An 18,528-nucleotide genomic window follows, 5' to 3' on the forward strand; every position below is an offset into this window, starting at 1 on the left:
CGCGCTGCCCAGGGCTCACACATCACCCCCTCCCCATCCCAGCACTGCCACGACCCCCGAGGGCTCCAGTTCAGCGCAGGACTGGTCCCATCTCCCGAGCTGGAGGAGAAAGGGCTGGGGGCTGGTTTGGAAACCCACCCGACCCTGCAGCCTGGGCACGAAGCAGCCCGGAGGTGGCACACGAAGAGCTGGGCTGGCAGGAGGTGGGTTGCTTTATTGGCCTTTATCTCCTTGGCTGCAGGTAACACACACAGGGCAACTCATGGCAAAGAAACAGTATATACAGAGTGTCCATATAAATATTTCCAATGTACATTTTATACACGAGTGACAGAGACGTTCCACAGCAGCGTCCAAAGCCTTGGGGTTCCAGAGCTCAGCTTCAGGCCTGGCCCAACGCCGAAGGGAGACGCTCACCTCCTCTCTCCTCTCGCTCAGCCGGAGACCAGCCCCGCCTGGGCAGCAGCGGGAGCCAGCGGGGATGCTCTGATGGAGACACTGTGTATGGCTTGGGGGCTTGAACCTGGAAGGACAGTGACTCTACAGACAGACAGACACAGCTGGGGATCCCGGGGTGACCATCCCCTTCCCCCTCCAGGTCACCAGGGAGGCCGGGGGGGGCTGCGTGGGAGAGCTGCTCCCTTTGCATCAGCATGTGGGGAGCGGTACCAGCGTGGGGATCCCTCCTGACACCAGCCAGAAGCAGAGAGGGGCACGGGGTGCAGTGGAGAAACATGCACCTCCTGCTGCCCCCCACCTCCCCTCTGCACCCGGGGTGCACGGCGGGGCCGGCGGGAGGGTGGGCTGTACCGCAGCCAGTACCGGTGTGAGGGGGGACACCCCTGAACCGCCTCCAGCCCCCCAGTTATCTACATGCGTGTGGGTGGTGGGAGGCACAGAGAAACTGCTGCTCCTCCCCCTGTACCGGTCATGAGAACGGGGTGTTGGGGCCCCCCCCGCCCCAGTGACGATGAGGGAGCCGCGCCGCAAGCCGACAGCGCCGGGTCCCACAGTCCCCGCAGGCTGCAGGCTCCCCGCCCGCCCCGGCCACAGCGGGGGTCCCAGCGGGGTGGGGGTGAGCACAGCGGGTGCTCAGGGCTGGGGGGCAAACGAGGGCCCGTGAGGAGCTAGACAGCGCTGGGGCTGGAGCCGAGCTCAGCCGGCGCCGCGGCACAGGCGTTGTTGTTGGCGTTGGTGTTGCGGCGGGGCAGGCTGGGGGTCAGCGTGGTGACGGCGCCGTCGCTGGGGCACCCGTGCTGCAGCAGGATGTCGATGCACTCCTGGCTGCCGGCTCGCCGGGCGTAGGCCAGCGGGGTCAGGCCCCGAGCGTCCCGGCTCTTCACGTCCACCCCGTACTGTGAGGAGAGAGAGCAGCCGGTCAGCGGCACCCCGGCACCCCGCGGGCAGGGGGCTGGCGCAGGGGGGCTCTGCGGGCAGAGGGAGATGGGAGGGTGGGCAGGGCAGCGCCAGGCAGGCACGTGGGGGACCGCATGGGAAGGGGATGGGTGAGAGGTGTCCCAAGCCCTGGGAGTGAGGCGGTGGGGGAGCACTGGGAGCGCGGCGGTGGAGGCTGCAGGGCTCTGCCTTACCCAGATGAGCAGCTGTGTGAACACGACGTTGGCCATGGCGCAGGACAGGTGCAGGGCTGTGCGCCCGTCTCCGTCCCCGTAGGTCTCGTTCACCTCCTCCTTGGTGCCGTGGGCCAGGAGCGTCACCACGAGGCGCAGGTCGTCCTCCACCACGGCCCGCAGCAGCTGCTGCCCCAGCGGGATGTCCGACTGCGGCAGCGGAGCCAGGAACAGCTTCTGCTCGTACTTGGCCCTGATCCATCGCTCCTTCTCCTCCCTGCCAGGGGGGACACTGTCACTGGCACTGGCACTGGCACTGGCACTGGTGGGCCAGCCGGCCTGGCCACACGCGTGGCACCGCTGCCTCCCTGAGCTGTGCCACCCACGGGCACCCCGGGCTGCAGACAGCTCCCCCCATGCCCCCGTCACAGGGATCTCTGTCCCACACCCCTGATGCACCCCTGATGCTGCCCCTGCTCCCCACACGGGCTGCGCTCGTGTCCACGTGTGCGGCACCAGCGCCCCAGGCCTGGACCCCACACCTGCCACCGCCAAGGGACCCCCGCAGCTCCGTGCCGCCGGCCGCTCCCCGGCGTGGCAGAGCGGGGCCCATCCCCGTCCCCTGCTCGTGGCGGCTGCGCACGGCAGCCCGGCGGTGCCACGGGAGGCACCTTATCGCTGCTGCCGTCTCGCCCGGTGCAAACAAAGGCTGCGGCAGCGCCCGTCCCGCCTGGGGCGGCGGGGCCCGGCGGTCGATGCGCGCCGTGCCGCCGCTATCTGCTGCCATTCTATCCATCTGCAGCGGCCGGCGCTGCCCCGCGCCGAGCATGCTCACTCCCGCCGCCCCCTGACCCGCTCTTATCCGTTGATAAGCTGCAGAATGGGCTCTTGTTGGGATGAGTGACAGGAGAGTCGATCCGATAGGGACAGACAAGGGCCTGAAAGGGACGCACCCTTGAGACCCGCACGGCGACGCTGCCAAGCCATCTCTGTTAACCCCTTCGGCTTTGCAGCCAGCCACGGCTCCCGTGGCCATCACTGGCCCTGCGGCTCTGCTGGCACACCGGGATGGTGGGAGAGGGCCGCCAGCGCCCGGAGAGCAGGCAGGACCCCAGGCACTGCAGCACCCCGAGGATTCCTGCCCACCGCCCTGTCTGACCAGCCAACCGCTCCCAACCTCCTACGGTGCCCTCAGGGCCCCTGGTGCGGCCGCCTGAGCAGCGTCCCTGCAGGTCCCCATCCCCCTCACCGGCTGCTCTCCGGGGTGGGCTTGGGGTATCCCTCCACGGCCCCTTCCCAGACGGCGTTGGCCAGGGCGTTGCCGATGGCCGTCATCACCATGAGCAGCTCGCTGGGCCAGTCGTCCAGGTCCAGGGAGCGCACGCGGGACAGGTGGGTGCCCAGGTTGCGGTGGATGCCCGAGCACTCGATGCACATGAGGGCGCCCAGGTTCAGGCTGGCCCAGTCTGGATCTGAGGGTGGCAAGATCGGGGTGGGGGGGGGAGTTAACACCAGTGTGGACTCACCAACCTGTCCCCTGCGATCCAGGAGACAGGAATCCGCAGGCACCAGCCCTCTGCATCCCTTCCCAGCCCAGCAGCACCGAGGGGAAGGACGCGGGGCTGGTGGGTAAGGGGAGCTGGACCAGCAGGCAGCCAGCCAGCCCCCGACCCCTGACACACGGGTCCACTGCAGGAGAGCCCACAGAGCAGGTTCCTCTGGGTGAGAGAGGAGGTGTGGGGGTGACGCCCCTGGGCGAGCAGCCCACCCCCAGGGCAGCGTTCCTTACTGGGCGCGTCGCAGTCCACGCAGAAGCTGTTCCCCCGCGCCGTGCGCACGGCCTGCATGGCCTGGGCGTCGCTCTGGCTGCCCATCCGAGCCTGCAAGGAGAGCCAAGGCAGCCCCGGTTCCTCAGTGTCCCCCCTCGTGTGTCCCCCTCACCACCCCGGGAGCCCTTCGGGGAGCCGCCAGCACCTCTCCCCACAGGCTCTGCTGCGGGGGGGGGGGGCAATGGGGGGGCTCAGAGATCAGCGTCTGGAAGGACGAGCAATCTGTAGCCAGGGAGCAGAACAGCAGCGCTGTTCAGGGAGGGAGAGGACAGGATCCAGCCCGGGCAGGATGCACAGAGCTCTGCGGGGCCGGAGCTGGGCTGGGGAGAGGACGGGGAGGTGAGGGGGAAGCGGGTGGGAGCAGCACAGCCCCAGGGAGAGGGGGGTCAGCCCTGCCTGGGCGCAGAGGGATCAGTGCGGGGCCCAGCCTGGGGCAGGGGGGAGGCAGAGAGGAGGGAACACAGCAGGACTCACCTTGTTCTTGCTGCTCTCGCAGCCCTGGAGGCTGGCCAGGATCTGGCTCTCGATGGCCTGCACCCACAGCTCCCGCTCCTCCGACGTCGAGGCCTCGAAGAGCCACGTCTGGCCCGTCAGGGACACGATAATGAACTCAAAGGGCTCATCTGGCTCTGGAAAAGAAAGAGACCCCACGGCAGGGCTCAGAGGGGGCTGCTGGCCCGGCGGGGTGTGAGCACACAGACGGATCCCTGCGGGGCTGGGGCAGCAGTGGTGCCCAGGGGCTGGGACTGGAGGAACCAGAGCTCTGCCCCAGTCTGCTCCCTGCGTGCCAGCTCCACCAGCATGGCCTTGCCCCTCCTCCCAACCACAGGCACCCGCTGCCTCGCTCCCCAGCCATCCCAGGATGGGAAACGAGGGGGCTGCAGCACTGGTCTGCTGGAAGCTGCTTGCACCCCACTCTCCACGCCCTGAGTGCCTCCCCTCGGAGAAAGCTGCTGACCTGAGCGGTGGGATCAGCTCCTCCGCAGAGCTGGTGCCCCCAAACAGCCCCCTCACCCCTCAGGGGCCCACAGTGCCCAGTGCCCACCACCTCTGCAGGGCCGGAGCCCCGCACGCCGAAGGGGAGGTGCAGGGAAGACCCTCACGGGTGGCTCAAAGGATCTGTGCATTGAGGGGCACGGTCGCCCTCTGAGGGGAGCAGCAGAGCTGGGACCCCTCCTGGGGTCCCTCGGTGCTCCACAGACCACAGGACAGGGCAGAGCTGCTCCCTGCCCGGAGGGAAGCCCTGAGTCACAGAGTCCAGGGCACGAGCGGTGTCATTCTCAGCTCTGGCTGCTCTCAGCGCCCCGCTGAGCAGGCAGCCTCCAGCTCCCAGCCCGGCAAGCTCAGCACTGCAGCACTTCTCTGGCTGGGAAACACGTGGGGACCATCTCCTGGCCTCATGTTTCCAGGGAGGTTCGGTGAGCGCCCGGGGTTGCTCAGACTGCTGGGCACAAAGGGAGGTGGCAGCATCCCTGCCAGCACAGGCTGCCTGCTGGGCTTCCGGGGGGTCTGAGCACCGGCCCCCCTGTGCTGGGCAGCAGGGAGACAGTGAAACCCCTGCAAGCACCTCAGATCCCCTGAGCTAAAGAAAACACCCCCAGAACAACCCAAATCCTGCTGAAAAGCAAGGTTAAAACGTGTTCTCCTGGCTGGGTGCTGCTCTGCCTGCAGCAGCACCCCCAGCCCGGGCTGCTGGGGCTGGGGTCCATCCTGCCAGCCCCGCTGAGCCCAGCTCAGCTCTGCTCCCCAGCACCAGCATTTACCTTTTATTGCCAACTTCAGTAGTTAGTGCAGTAAATGACTTAACTAAGCGGGGCCTGAATGGAATGACTAATAAACGTTATGTCACAGCACACGCTCCAGCTCATAGCAAAATGATTTGTAATTACCTAATTAGCGTTATGCAAATAACACCCTCATCTCCATAATGTGCCTTCCCAGCTCTCTATTAAAAGCAGGGAGTCAACTGCACAGCTCCAGAGACAGCGAGGAGGCTGAGGGCCTGGCCTGCAGCAAGGCAGAGCTTGGGCCGGGCCGGGGAGCGGAGGGGTCTGGGGGGGCCTGAGCCCCCTCCTGCTGCACCCGGAGGAGTCTCCTGCTGCGGGGGGAGCGGCAGGAGGGCAATGCCTGAGGAACCTGAGGCAGCCCACAGCACCCAGCACAGGCGCTGGGTCCCACCGTGGTCATGGCCCACCCCCGGCGCCGGCCCAGCAAGGCCCCGTGGCACAGGCCTCGCAGGAACGGGGTGCAGCCAGGGGGGTCTCCTTGCGGGGGTGGTGGGAGAGCACGGCCCTTCCTTCGCAGGGTGCCGCCTCCCACACGCTGCCTGGGTCGGCTCTGCCGGGCCAGCACCCAGCTCTCCACACCACTGGCACGTGGGCAGGGTGCTGCTCCTGCTGCGGGGCCGGGGGGGCAGGCGAGGTCCCAGCTCTCAGCCACAGAACAGACCCCGCAGTGCCTGTCCTGGGGAGCTCCCCACAGGCAACACACCTCCTACCCCAAGGACACCTGCTGCAGGGGCTCCGAGGACACCCAATGCCAGCTCAGAAACAAGCCTTGGGGAACACACAGCTGGGAACTGAACACTGAAGAGGAAACAACCCCAGGACAGCCACTGCCTCCTGGGCTACCCAGCCCCACACTGCCTGGGAGCCCGGCACAGCCCAGGAGCACCCAACCACGGCACTCAGCGGGACCCCCGGCCCCTGCTCGGCTCAAGCCAGCAGCTTCCCCCACCCCATCCCAACCTGGGATTGGGACCTGCAGCTCCAGCTGCTCCTGGAGGCAGTTCCAAGAAGGTCCCTGGCAGGGACGGCACTGACTGCCCAGGGAGAAGGGGAACAGCCAGGAAGGAAAGCCCACCCTTTTCCTGGAGGACAGGGGGTGCTGGAGGGAGCGTCTGCAGGTCCCACACCTTGGACTGGGCCGTGCTGCTGGAGCAGTGACCAACACAGCCCCTGCCAGGGCACCCTGACTTCCCAGGACGGGCCCCACTCCCCTTAAACCTCCCGCACCCACACGTGGGCTGAGCTCCTCTGGCTGCGGCCAGCGTGCTGCAGGGCCCTGGGGAGCACCGGAGCCGCTTCAGGTGCTCCCAGAGCTGTTCAACACAGGGCCCATGGCACGGAGAGGATTCCTGCCCTGGGCTCACACCCCTCCACCATCCTGTCTCCCTTCCCTTGCTTGCTCAGCACCCCCAAACACCCAGGCAGGCGTCCCGGCCCAAGCCTTCCCGTGCCAGGGTGTTTCCCCATCAGCTCCCGTCCTGCGGCACCCCGAGGCTCCCACCACGGCCAGGCAGCGACATTTCCAGGGCTCCATCCCCACAGGGACAGACTTTCCCCCCGCCCAGCTCAGGGGCACCCCAGCACCCTGGTCTGACAGGTCCCAGCCCTGGCAGTGGCCGCCATCGGCCCCCGCACCGGCTTCACAAGGCACAGGCCCTCCACTCGCCTTCTCCTTTGTGCCTCCCGGATTCCAGCTTCACTCCAAACAAAGGGCCCGCGGCTCAGCAGAGCCCGGGCAGGGCTAACAAAGGGAGGCAGCAGCTTTCCTTCCACACCAAGGCTCCCTCTGCAAGCCAGGCCCCTGCGCAGGCCGGGGCGCAGCGTGGCTGGGGCAGCAGAGCTGGGAGCTGGGGGGTCTCTCCCTGGGATTCACACCGGGTTTGGCAGGGCTGGGAGAGGAGCTGAGGCCTCAGAGCAGCTTCCAGCCCTGTGCAGAGCCGCGTTCGGGGACAGTCGAGCTCCTCGGGCAGCACGTGCGAGCTGGGCCAGTCAGGCCCTGGCTCTGGGGGGTCGTGGGGCCTTCCCAGATTTCCCTGGGGAGAGGCACCGATTTTGGGAGCTTCAGAGCTGTTTCTGACGCAGAGCAGAGGGGCTCAGGCTGCCTCGACTGCAGCGGAGCTGGCAGAGGGCCCTGCCCCGCGTGACACCCCAGCAGCAGAGACAGGGGACAGAGGAGCCCCAGACCTCCCCAGCTCCCAGCCCACACAGGTCCTGCAGGAAGCTGCTCCGAGGAGCAGGGAGCCCTTTCGAGCTGCCTCGGGGCGGAGGGGCCAGCCCAGGGCCCGCAGGCAGAGCCCATCTCCCCGGCCCCAGGGCTGCCTGTGCTGGTGGGAGTCCATTACGCCAGCGCCATTAGAATTAGTGGGCAGTGGAAACGCAGGCTCGTCTCTGCCTCTCTCTCTCCTGATGATTTTTTGATGATGTTTTAAAGACTGAGCTCGGTGCAGAGTTGCTGAGCAGAGTTCAGCGCGAGCCGGCGCTGCTAATGGCCGTTAACCCCCCGACCCAGCGCCAACTGAGAGCAGGATTAGGCGGGCACCGCGCGGCAGCCAGCACGGCCAGCAGCACAGTCGCCAAGGCCCCTGGGCTTGAGGGCTCCAGCACCAACTGCAGTGGGTGCTGAGCTCTGCTGGCATCACCCCCCAGCAGCTCCCACAGCCAACAAGCCAGCCCGGGGGGGAAGCATCTCCCCAGGACCTGGGAGGGAATGGGGAGAGCCAGACATCCTGCACCCTCTGCCAGGAACCAGCACCAAGGGGCTAAGGGAAGCAGCCAGGCTGGAGGAGACCTGCCCAGAGCTGCCCCGGGGGTGCCCAGCAGCCCAGCAGGTCTGTCACTTGTCACCTGAGGGAGCAGAGGGGGTGCTGGGGATGAGGAGCAGCACAGGGGCAGAAGGGAAGCAGCAGCATCCCGGGAGTGCTGAGGAGCAGCACGGGGGCAGAAGGGAAGCAGCAGCATCCCGGGAGCGCTGAGGAGCAGCACAGGGGCAGAAGGGAAGCAGCAGCATCCCAGGAGCGCTGCCCTGCCAGCGTGTCCCAAGGTGCAGGACGGTGAGGGATGCCTCCCCTGCATCCCAGCAGGGCCAGGAACAGCGTCCCACCCAACACCAGCCGAGGAGAAGCAGAGCTCAGGCAGAGCCGTGCCCTGCTCTCCATGCAGAAGGCTTCCCTGTCACTGCCACTCTCCTCTGCTCCAGCCACAGCCTGTCCCCTCTCTGCACCCCCTCCTCCTACCCACATTCCTTCTCCCACTGGCAGCAGAGGTGCCTCTGGATGCCCAGGGTGTCACACAGAGAGGAGCAGAGGGGAGGCTCCCAGCCCGGGGGGTGGGTGTCAGGGCACCAAGGGCTGGTCCAGCCGTTGGTGTGGGCAGCTCACAGCTCCCCTCCTGCTGCCAGGTCTGTGAGGAGCACCCAGGGGCCGTGCAGCCAGCAGCCCCCCGGCCCGGGGCTGCTTGTTTGCAAGCTGCCACTGCAGCACATCATTACGGGGTGCTGGGGATATCAACAAATTAGCAGGCGCCAGGGAAGGGAGGGAAGCAGCTCCATCCGTAAATGTCAGCCGGCTGCCTCCTCATTTTGCAGATCATTAAACCCAATATTCCTAACCTGTATTAGTGCAACGGGGACGGGCCCCTCCGCAGCGCCCTGCGCCGGGGGAGCCGCCAGAGCGTCGCTACGGAGACCCCAGCACTGCCAGAGCATCCCCATGGAGACCCCAGCACCGCCAGAGCATCCCCATGGAGACCCCAGCACCGCCAGAGCATCCCCATGGAGACCCCAGCACCCATAGACCATCCCTATGGAGACCCCAGCACCCACAGAGCATCCCCGTGGAGACCCCACCACTGCCAGAGCATCCCTACGGAGACCCCACCATCACCAGAGCATCCCCATGGAGACCCCAGCACCCCCAGAGCTGCCAGCCCCTCGCCAGGCACCCGGCACCACTCCTTAAGCGTAGGAGCAGCTCCCTGTCCCCCAGCCCGGGCAGCCCTGGGGATGCTGGCGTAGGGAGCGTCGCCAAGGTGCTCCTGCCCTCAGACCTGCCCGGCAGCTCCCCGGGGCCTCCCCGCTGCCTGCAGCCCGGGCTGGGGTCCCGGGCACGGGGGGGGCTGGGGGCTGGGGCTCTGGGCTCGCCCGCAGCAGGACGGGGCACTCTGAGACCGGGGCTCTGATCTCCAGGTGCCTCATGGGCCCTGCAAGCTGATGCTGCGACCCCAGGGTGGTGGTGACATGCTGTCGGGTTACAGCCCGAGCCCTGACAGCCTGAGACAGGGCTGCGGGTGTTCCCTGACAGCCTGAGCCCTGACAGCCTGACAGGGGGCTGTGGGTGTTCCCTGTTAGCCCGAGCCCTGCCAGCCTGACAGGGGGCTGCGGGTGTTCCCTGTCAGCCCGAGCCCTGCCAGCCTGCACTGGGGCTGTGGGTGTTCCTGCCAGCCCGACACGGGGCTGTGGGTGTTCCTGTCAGCCTGCACTGGGGCTGTGGGTGTTCCTGCCAGCCCGACACGGGGCTGCGGGTGTTCCTGCCAGCCCGACACAGGGCTGCGGGTGTTCCTGTCAGCCCAACACGGGGCTGTGGGTGTTCCTGTCAGCCTGCACTGGGGCTGCGGGTGTTCCTGCCAGCCCGAGCCGCGCTCTGCGCCGCTGACAGCCCCGGCAGCCGATCCCACGCCTGCCGCTGCCTGGCAGCCGACACCGCGCTCTCCTTAACATGCGCCCATGTAAAACAGCAACAGCTCCTGTGATTTATGACACTTCAGAACAACTAAGATTCAATTGCTCCGCACGTCCCCGGCTCTGATTACCTCCTAAACGAGATAAACTGATGGCAATTTATCCCCAGCCCGCGCCCGGGCTGCTCACCTGAGGGGCTGGTGCCCCGCACAGGCAGGCGTGGGGCTGGGCGCATCCCCAGGCAGCCCGGAGCTGTCGGCTGCCCCACGGGCTCTGCTGCGGCTCCAGGGGACAGACAGACACCCCGACACCATCCCCGGCCCGACCCAGCTGCTGAGCTGTCCTGGCAGGAGGCCCTGGGGGTCCCAGCAGCCCCGCTCCCCGCACCGGCTTGGCCACAGCCCGTCACTGGGCTGTCCCCTGCTCCCCCCAGGTCACGGTCCCCTCGTGAAGGGGGGTGGCTCTGCCGTGGGGCATGGCAGCCCCGCTCCCCACAGCCACCTCCACGCTGCCACAGAGCTGGAGAGGAGAAAGCAACAGCTCCAGTTACCCCAGTGCGAACCACCGGCTGCCCCACAGCAGCTGCAGAGGACTCCAGGAGGAAACCCCAGCCCCTGACACAGGGTCATGCCCGAGCTGTGGGGCAACGCTCAGCCCCAAGGCTCAAGGCTGGGACCAGCCACTGGCCATGGAGATGTCAGGGAGGGACCTTGAGTAGCAGCTCACTGTCTGTCTGTCCGTCTCCTGGCGCAGGCTGCGGGCAGGACAGTGACCCAGGGCTGACTCCAGCCCAGCGCTGGCCTGGAGCTGGCAGGAACCAGAGCCCAAGAGAGCAGCGTCACTCCTCTCCCTCTGCCCTGGGCTGCCTGGTGCTGGTGCTGGGCCCCAGCAGCACCCTGAGCAGCACCGGCCCTCAGGAGCAGCCCTGGGGCTGGGGGGACAAACCCCAGGAGGGTGTCACGGGCCTGGAGACACAGTGCACCAGGCAGGAGGTTCAGCTCCACAAGACCCTCTCCAGAGACCCCCCATCGCCCCGAACGGGGGGTACAGCTGTTGGCTGCCCAGCACTGGGGCTGTGATGTGAACCCCAGGCAGCTGCAGCAGCCCACGGGGCACCTGGAGACCCATGAGGATGATGGAGCCGCCCCAGCCTCTGGCAGATGAACTCTGCCATCAGAGCAGCTCACAGGAAAAATGACTATACATTTTTGGAAAGCCAAGCAGAAGACCCCAAGGGTCCCAGAGCTCCAACCCCCTGCCACAGGCAGGGACACCAACCTCCAGCCCTGGAGCTACACAAGGGTGCCCAGGGCCCCAGCCAACCTGGCCTGGAACACCCCCAGGGACGGGGCACCCACCCCCTCTCTGGGCAGCCCCTTCCAGCCCCTCACCACTCTCTCTGCACAGAACTTCCCCCCAGTCTCTCCTCTCCCCCTTCCCTCCTCCAGCTTCACTCCAGCCCCCTAGTCCCCTATGGAGCGCTGTGGGGCAGGATGACCCAGGGTGAAGCCAAGTCTCACAGACTGAGGATCCCCTTTCCCACACCACTGGCTTTGGAGCTCAGGGTTGCCAAGCCAACCCCCACCTGGACAGATCTGGATGTTTCCCAGCAGAAAGCCCTTCCTGTGCCCCCCTGCCAAGCCCCAAGTCCCTCTGCAGAAAATCCAGAGTCAGGACAATCCTGAACAGACCAACCACCAGCACTTCCAGCACAGGCAGAGCAACGTCTGCATCTTCACTGGGCTCCCCAGGCAGACAAACCCCCCAGTGAACCCTGAGGCAGACGCCAGGACAGGTCCCTGAGCTTGTGACAGCCTGGCAGCTGCACAGGCAGCAGCAGTGGGTTCCTTCTCCTGGCAGACATCGTCTGCACACCTTAAGAGAGTAGTTAAGGCTGTGGCGTGCTCTCAGCTCTGCTGACAGTGAGTAATCATCACCAGCAGCAGCATGGGGCAGGGTGGCAGTCCTGCCTCCAGTGCAGAGCAGGAATCCAGGGGGATTGAGAGGGGCTGGGGGCTCCTTTCTGCCTCGGAACAAGGAACAGCCCCAGGTCCCCCGGCAGCTCTCCTGGAGCACCCCCAGCCCCAGGTGCCAGGGAGCCTCCTGGAGCACCCCAGCCCCAGGTCCCTGGGTGCCCCCTGGCAGCTCTCCTAGAGCACCCCAGCCCCAGGTCCCCCTGGCAGCTCTCCTAGAGCACCCCAGCCCCAGGTCCCCCTGGCAGCTCTCCTAGAGCACCCCAGCCCCAGGTCCCCCTGGCAGCTCTCCTGGAGCACCCCAGCCCCAGGTCCCTGGGGAGCCTCCTGGAGCACCCCAGCCCCAGGTCCCCCTGGCAGCGCTCCTGGAGCACCCCAGCCCCTGGGTGCCCCGGGCAGCAGCCCTGTCCTACCTTCTGCCGCGGCGCTGGGCCCGTCGGGCCGGGGGGTGCCGGTGCTCTTTTTCCGGCGGTGCTTCTTCCTGTTGGCGTGTGGCGACGGCGGCGGCTCCAGCTTGGGGCTGGCAGCGCTGGAGATGTTGGGGCTGGAGCTGAGGGAGTCGGCGGTGCCGTTGGCTGGGAAGAGAGAGCAAGGAAGGGATGGAGGGTGCAGCACAGCACAGCATCACCGAGTCACAGGGCTGGAAGAGCCCTTTGAGCCCATCCAGCCCAACCATCCCCATCCTGAGCTGAACCAGCTCCCTGAGCACCTCATGTCCCCTCTGTTAAACACCCCCAGGGGTGACTCAACCACCTCCCAGTTGACAGCAGGGACAGCCCGCTCTTCTGAGAGACAACCAAGCAGCATGGGGACACCCCAGCAGCTCCACCTGGCTCAGGGTGCACAGCCCATGGAGGGGAAAAGCACCTGCACTGAGCCACATCGCCCCGGGCAGCTCCGACAGCGCCCGGGCTCAGGCAGTGCCGGGCTGGACACGCTCTGCACTGGGATTTGTCTGGGCTGATCACACAGATGGTGCTGGGATCTGCAGGGCCAGGCCCAGCACGGTGGCATCCAGGGAGCAGCCTCTCTGCAGCACCCCAACACCTCCCACCACCTCCCGAGCCCCCATGTCCTTGTTTGGAGGCACCGGGATGGAGGAAGCGATGGCAGCGCCTGGCAGGGACAGTGTGATCCTGCACTGGGGTGCCTGGGGCTTGGCAAGTCCTGATCCTGCTCCTGCCCAGGCTCCTGCCCCTGCCCAGGCTCCTGCTCCTGCCCAGGCTCCATGCCCAGTCCCAGGAGGGGCTTCCAAGCCCCCCCAAGTGCTGGCCCAATTCCCAGGCAGAGAGGGACCCCCGCAGAACCCCCCAGGGTGCAGCCCCAAGTCCCAGGCAGAGAGGGGCCCCTGCAGAAGCCCCCCCAGTATTGCGGGGATCAGGGGGGCTTCTGCAGGGGCCCCTCTCTGCCAGGAGGTGACTGGGGTTGCCACACTGGGAACCTGAGGCATGATGGTCTCAACAGGCTTCCGATCCGGAGCTGAAGAAGCTGCATCCCCAGCAGCAACGCACCAAATTTATCCTCAATCACACTGTTCCTTACAATTAATAGCAGAATTAGAAACAATCAGGGAGCTGCCTAATTACTGTCAATTAGAGCGCGCTAATCAAGCTCCCATCACACACACACACACACACACACACACAGAGGCTGCTGCTGCACTCACCATTAAATGTCAAATTTCATTAGAGACCAGCAACAAAATCAAAAGCCTGACATTCAATTCCAGCAGCACACACAGAGCAGGCTCCCAATCAGCATGGAAATGCAGGCTCCGGGGAAGGAGCCCTCTCTGCACTGTTAACCCCCTCCAAAACACACCCCTGCCTCTCCAGTGCCCACCCAGCCCAGGGCAGGGAGGGCAGCTCTGCCCCGGGCAGCTCACTGCACTGTTAACCCTCTCCAAAATACACCCTCACCAGTACCCAGGGCAGGGAGGGCAGCTCCACATCAGCACATCCCTGCCCCAGGCAACTCACTGCACTGCTAACCCTCTCCAAAATACACCCTCTCCCGTGGCCACACACCCCAGGGCAGGGAGGGCAGCTCTGTGCCAGCACACCCCTGCCCTGGGCAGCACCCCAACACTTCCCACCACCTCCCGAGCCCCCGTGTCCTTGTTTGGAGGCACCTGGATGGAGGAAGTGATGGCAGCGCCTGGCAGGGACAGTGTGATCCTGCACTGGGGTGCCTGGGGCTTGGCAAGCCATGATCCTGCTCCTGCCCAGGCTCCTGTCCCTGCCCGGGTTCTTGCTCCTGCCCAGGCTCCTGCCCCTCCCCAGGCTCCTGTTCCTGCCCCTCCCCAGGCTCCTGCTCCTGTCCCTGCTCCTGATCCTGCTCCTGCCCCTGCTCCTGCCCAGGCTCCTGCTCCTGCCCCTGCCCAGGCTCCTGCTCCTGCTCCTGTCCCTGCTCCTGATCCTGCTCCTGCCCCTGCTCCTGCCCAGGCTCCTGCCCCTGCCCAGGCTCCTGTTCCTGCCCCTGCCCAGGCTCCTGCCCCTGCCCAGGCTCCACGCTGTGTCCATCCCAGCTCAGCAGCCCCGAGCTGCCCGGTGCCAGGTCCGGGGTGCAGCCCGTGTCCCTGGAGGGGCTGGCAGGGGACACAGGGCAGAGCGCTGCCGGCTCTGGTGCCTGTGACATTTGGCACACACCAGCAGCGTTCCTGCTGCTGGGAATCAGCTCACCCTCGGCAACCAGGGGGATAAACCTGACAGTTCAGGCTCTGAGCGCAACTCGCTGACCCGCTCGGCACGGCCGCACCCCGAGCAGCTGTGAGGCACCTGCAGCTCCCAGCCAGGGGCTCGCCGGGGACCTGAACTTCCACACGGCGCATCCAGAGCACCTCTGCTGCCCACCTGCTCCCCAGGACGCCCCACGGGCCGAACATCCTCCCCCCCAGCCCCACCACGAGGGCTCCTGCTGCTGCAGCTCTGGACACGTGCTGCGGGGAGCCCGACACCTCCTGCTCCAGGGATCACCCCAGCCCTGCTCCCCTCACTGCCAGCAGTGAGAGCTCAGAGCCAGGGCTGCCAGGGGCTGCAGCGGGGCAGGGGCAAGAGCTCTCCCTCTGTAACATGGGGTATCTCTCCCTCCTTCCCCAGGACAGGCGTGAGCTCCTCTGACCCACTTCCAGGTCCCCATCTACCCCCTGGAATCCTTCTGTGGGCACAGGTGGGGCCTCCCTGTTCCCCCCTCCAAACCAGCCAGCCTTGGGGCAGCCCCTGTGGCCCCACGGGTGCTGGGGGGACCCCAGAGGTCCCAAAAGGACCCCACAAAGTGTGCTGGAAGGTGTTTCCACAGCCCATGTAGCCCATGCCCCTCCTTCCACACGCTCTCCAAGGCACATGGGGAGGGGGCAGCAGAGCAGCTCTGCCCACCCTGCCCAGGGCTCAGAGCTGACATCAGGGCAGGGAACACCGGCCTGGGCTGCACAGGCACGGCCAGGGCTCAGCCATGGGCACGAGGCACGCCTGTTCAGCTCAGCCCCACAGCAGAGGGGCAATGTGCCCCTCACCTTGGCACGCTGTGCCACGCAGGAGGCACTGCCCACTCCCCAAAAGCCCCCTCCCCCCTGTGACACCGGGGACCTGCTGCTGCCAGCCAAGGGCTGTGCAGGTCACAGCCCAGAGAGCTGCCAGCCTGGCAGCCCTGCAGCCATCCCAGCAGCCCTGACCCAAAAGCCCCTGTGCCAAGGATGGGTGCTGCCTGCTGCCTGCCCGGCCCTCGCTGCTGCACCCCAGGGCCACGCTCGGCTCCAGGGAGCAGGGTGAGGTGCTGCCTGGAGCGGGGGCACCCACTGCCCCCCACACACCCTGCTCCATCCAGCACTGGGAGTGGTACCCCTGACACCCTGCTCCAGCCCAGCACCGTTTCCCTGCCCAAAGTGGTGCAGGGAGCAGGGGTACCCTCACACCCTGCTCTGCCTGGCACTGGAGGGGGGGTTCCCCTCACACCCCACTCTGCCTGGCTCTGGAAGGGGGGTTCCCCTCACACCCTGCTCTGCCTGGCACTAGATAGGGGGTTCCCCTCACCCCCTGCTCTGCCTGGCACTGGATAGGGGGTTCCCCTCACACCCCACTCTGCCTGGCACTGCAGCAGGGGTACCCCTCACCCCCTGCTCTGCCCAGCACTGGGGGGGGTACCCCTCACACCCTGCTCTGCCCAGCACTGGAGGGGGGGTTCCACTCACACCCTGCTCTGCCCAGTACTGGATAGGGGGTGCCCCTCACACCCCGCTCTGCCCAGCACTGGAGGGGGGGTTCCCCTCACCCCCTGCTCTGCCTGGCACTGGATAGGGGGTACCCCTCACACCCCGCTCTGCCCGGCGCTGGGGGGGGTTCCCCTCACACCCCGCTCTGCCCGGTGCTGCAGCAGCACCATCGGCCCCGCCGCACCCGTGTCCGAGCCGAGGGGCCGGGCAGGGGCCGGGCAGGGGCCGGGGGCGCGGGGGGGGTCTGTGCTGCCCGCACATTACTGCTCGGAGCTGCGCCCTTCCGCTCCCGTCGCCTGCGCTGCCCCATCAGCAGTAACAGTCTGATTAATTCGCTTCCAGCAGGGAGCTGATGGGGCCAATGATGGAGCCGCTGCAGCGGGCGCGCTGGAATTGATAGTTTCTCACAGTTACAAATGAGGAGGCTCCGCCGCCGCAAATGGCGCGCGCGCGGTCGGGCGCCGGTAATGAGGGTGAAGAGGGGGCTCTTTAAACTGCCAAAGCCCCCGGGACCGCGCGGGGGGGCGGCCGCGGCGCTAATGAGAACGGCGAGGGGCGAGCGGGCATGGAAATGGCTCCTCCGCTCTTGATGTGCATTTAACTGCTTTTTTAGTGCGGCGGCAGAGCCAGGAACGAAGGAGTGATGAATGCGGCACAAAAGCATTTATTTTCCAATTCGGCAAAGTGGCTGCGTTGGGAAATGTATGAATTATTTTAATTCACTCAACTGTCCTGAAACAGCGCGGGGAGCGAGCCGGCGGGGGGGGCAGGGGAGGGGGCGGCCCGGGGAGCGAGCCGGCGGGGGGGGCAGGGGAGGGGGCGGCCCGGCGGGGGGGGGCAGGGGAGGGGGCGGCCCGGCGGGGGGGGGGCCGGGGAGGGGGCGGCCCGGGGAGCGAGCCGGCGGGGGGGTGCAGAGGGGAGGGGGCGGCCCCGTGCTCAGTCCGTGCTCCGGACGCAGGAATTAACTCCTCTGCCTTCCACTGCCCCAGGACCCGGGGGCTGGGGGTGCCCAGGAGGAGCAGAGACCGGGGAAGGCGCTGCCCGCTGCCGCCCAGCAGCATCCCTCGGCTGCAGGGATGCTCGGCTGGAGACCTGCCCACCCCCCCCGGTTTGGGGACCACCAGCTGACCCTCGCGAAGGGGACAGTCCCAGCACCCCCAAAAGCCGCTCCTGACACCCAGGAGGCAGCGGGGGCTGCCCCAGCCAGCCCACCCCGCGGGGCCACGCGCGCTACTCACCGGGGTTGGGGCAGCTGCCGGGCACGGCCACGGCCACGGCCTCGCCCCACTGGTCGGCGCTGGAGACGGAGTAGGAGCGCTGGTGCATCCCGTCCGGCTTGGAGCTGAAGCCCACCAGGTTGATGCCGCTGATGGAGCGCTCCGAGTGCAGGGAGGTGCTGCTGGTGGAGTGGGGAGCGCCTGCAAGAGACACGCGGGTCAGCAGCGACCGCAGGCGCCGGGACAAGCTGTCCCCGAGCCGATGTGACACGTCCCTGGGTGGCCCAGCGTGAGGCCAGGCTCTGCCTGGGTCCCTCTCCCCGGGACGCACGGCCAGGCACCCCCCAGCACGCAGCCTCCAGCTCCAGCCAGGCCTCTCAGCTGGAGCCGGTGGTCTCCTCGCAGCCTCACACCAGCCACAGACAAACAGGCGCCCACCCCGCGGCCAGCGTGCCCATGACCTCAGTCCCTGTCCAAGCCAGGAACCACCGCAGAGGCACCGGCAGCGAGCGGCAGGGCACACAGAGGATGCTCAGGGGAGCAGCAGGTGAACACCAGTCTGCACAGTGGGGATTGTGTGGGGATGAGCCTCCTCCCACGAGCTGCAACCCCCCTCAGCTGAGCCCAGACTGGGACCCCCCTCCCGGAGAGGTGGGGTTTTGGGACAGGAGCCCCTCACAGGAGAGAAAATCACTGAGATCCAAAATGGGTCGAGTGTTCCTGGATCACAAGAGCATCCAGCACTTGCAGCACAGTGAACAGAGCAGCTCTGGCAGGGGCTGAGGCTCCAGGAGGCTCCAGGCGATCTGTCAGCAGGACGGCGTGGCCCGGGAGGCATCACCCCACCCTGCCCACTGCCCACCCTCTCCTGCACCCCCCCCGAAGGCATCCAGCTCCAGCCACGGCACAGCAAGTGCTGAGGGGTGAGCAAAGGGTCCCCTTCCCTACCCTGAGGCTTCCTGTCCCCCTTCCATGCCCGGAGGCAGCTGGGACTCCCACACCAGCCCTCCGGCCATGGAAGAGGACGAGGCCCCTGGGAGCACCCCGGCTGCAGCGCCCCATACCCAACCCACGCCAGGGCCAAGGGAACCCAGCCATGTGCTTGGTGGGGGTGGCACACGAGGGGATCCTGTCCCAGAAGCCAGAGAGCAGAGGGACACTTGAAGAGCAGGTCCCCAGCCGGTCTGCTCCTGGCAGGACAGCTCACAGCTCATGGCTGTGCCCTCACCCTGTGAAACAGCCCAGCTCTGCTCTTGGCCGAGGCTGGACAGC

The 18,528-nt window shown here is 66.9% G+C and overlaps 1 protein-coding gene across 1 annotated transcript in view; it reads right to left on the reverse strand.

Annotated features, from left to right (window-relative positions):
- Positions 1-201: 201 nt before the first annotated feature.
- AGAP3 (ArfGAP with GTPase domain, ankyrin repeat and PH domain 3) overlaps positions 202-18,528 on the reverse strand; it is a 94,439-nt gene continuing 76,112 nt past the window's right edge. Inside the window, exons 12-18 of the mRNA XM_084260117.1 lie at positions 17,278-17,457; positions 12,246-12,407; positions 3,872-4,026; positions 3,358-3,448; positions 2,818-3,040; positions 1,590-1,845; positions 202-1,355 (exon numbers count right to left, since the gene is read on the reverse strand). Of these exons, the coding sequence (XP_084116243.1) occupies positions 1,128-1,355; positions 1,590-1,845; positions 2,818-3,040; positions 3,358-3,448; positions 3,872-4,026; positions 12,246-12,407; positions 17,278-17,457 (1,295 nt within the window). The 3' untranslated portion in view covers positions 202-1,127. The remainder of the gene's footprint in view (positions 1,356-1,589; positions 1,846-2,817; positions 3,041-3,357; positions 3,449-3,871; positions 4,027-12,245; positions 12,408-17,277; positions 17,458-18,528) is intronic.

Source organism: Gallinula chloropus, assembly GCF_964237585.1.
Source record: "Gallinula chloropus genome assembly, chromosome: 2".
Taxonomy (NCBI): domain Eukaryota; kingdom Metazoa; phylum Chordata; class Aves; order Gruiformes; family Rallidae; genus Gallinula; species Gallinula chloropus.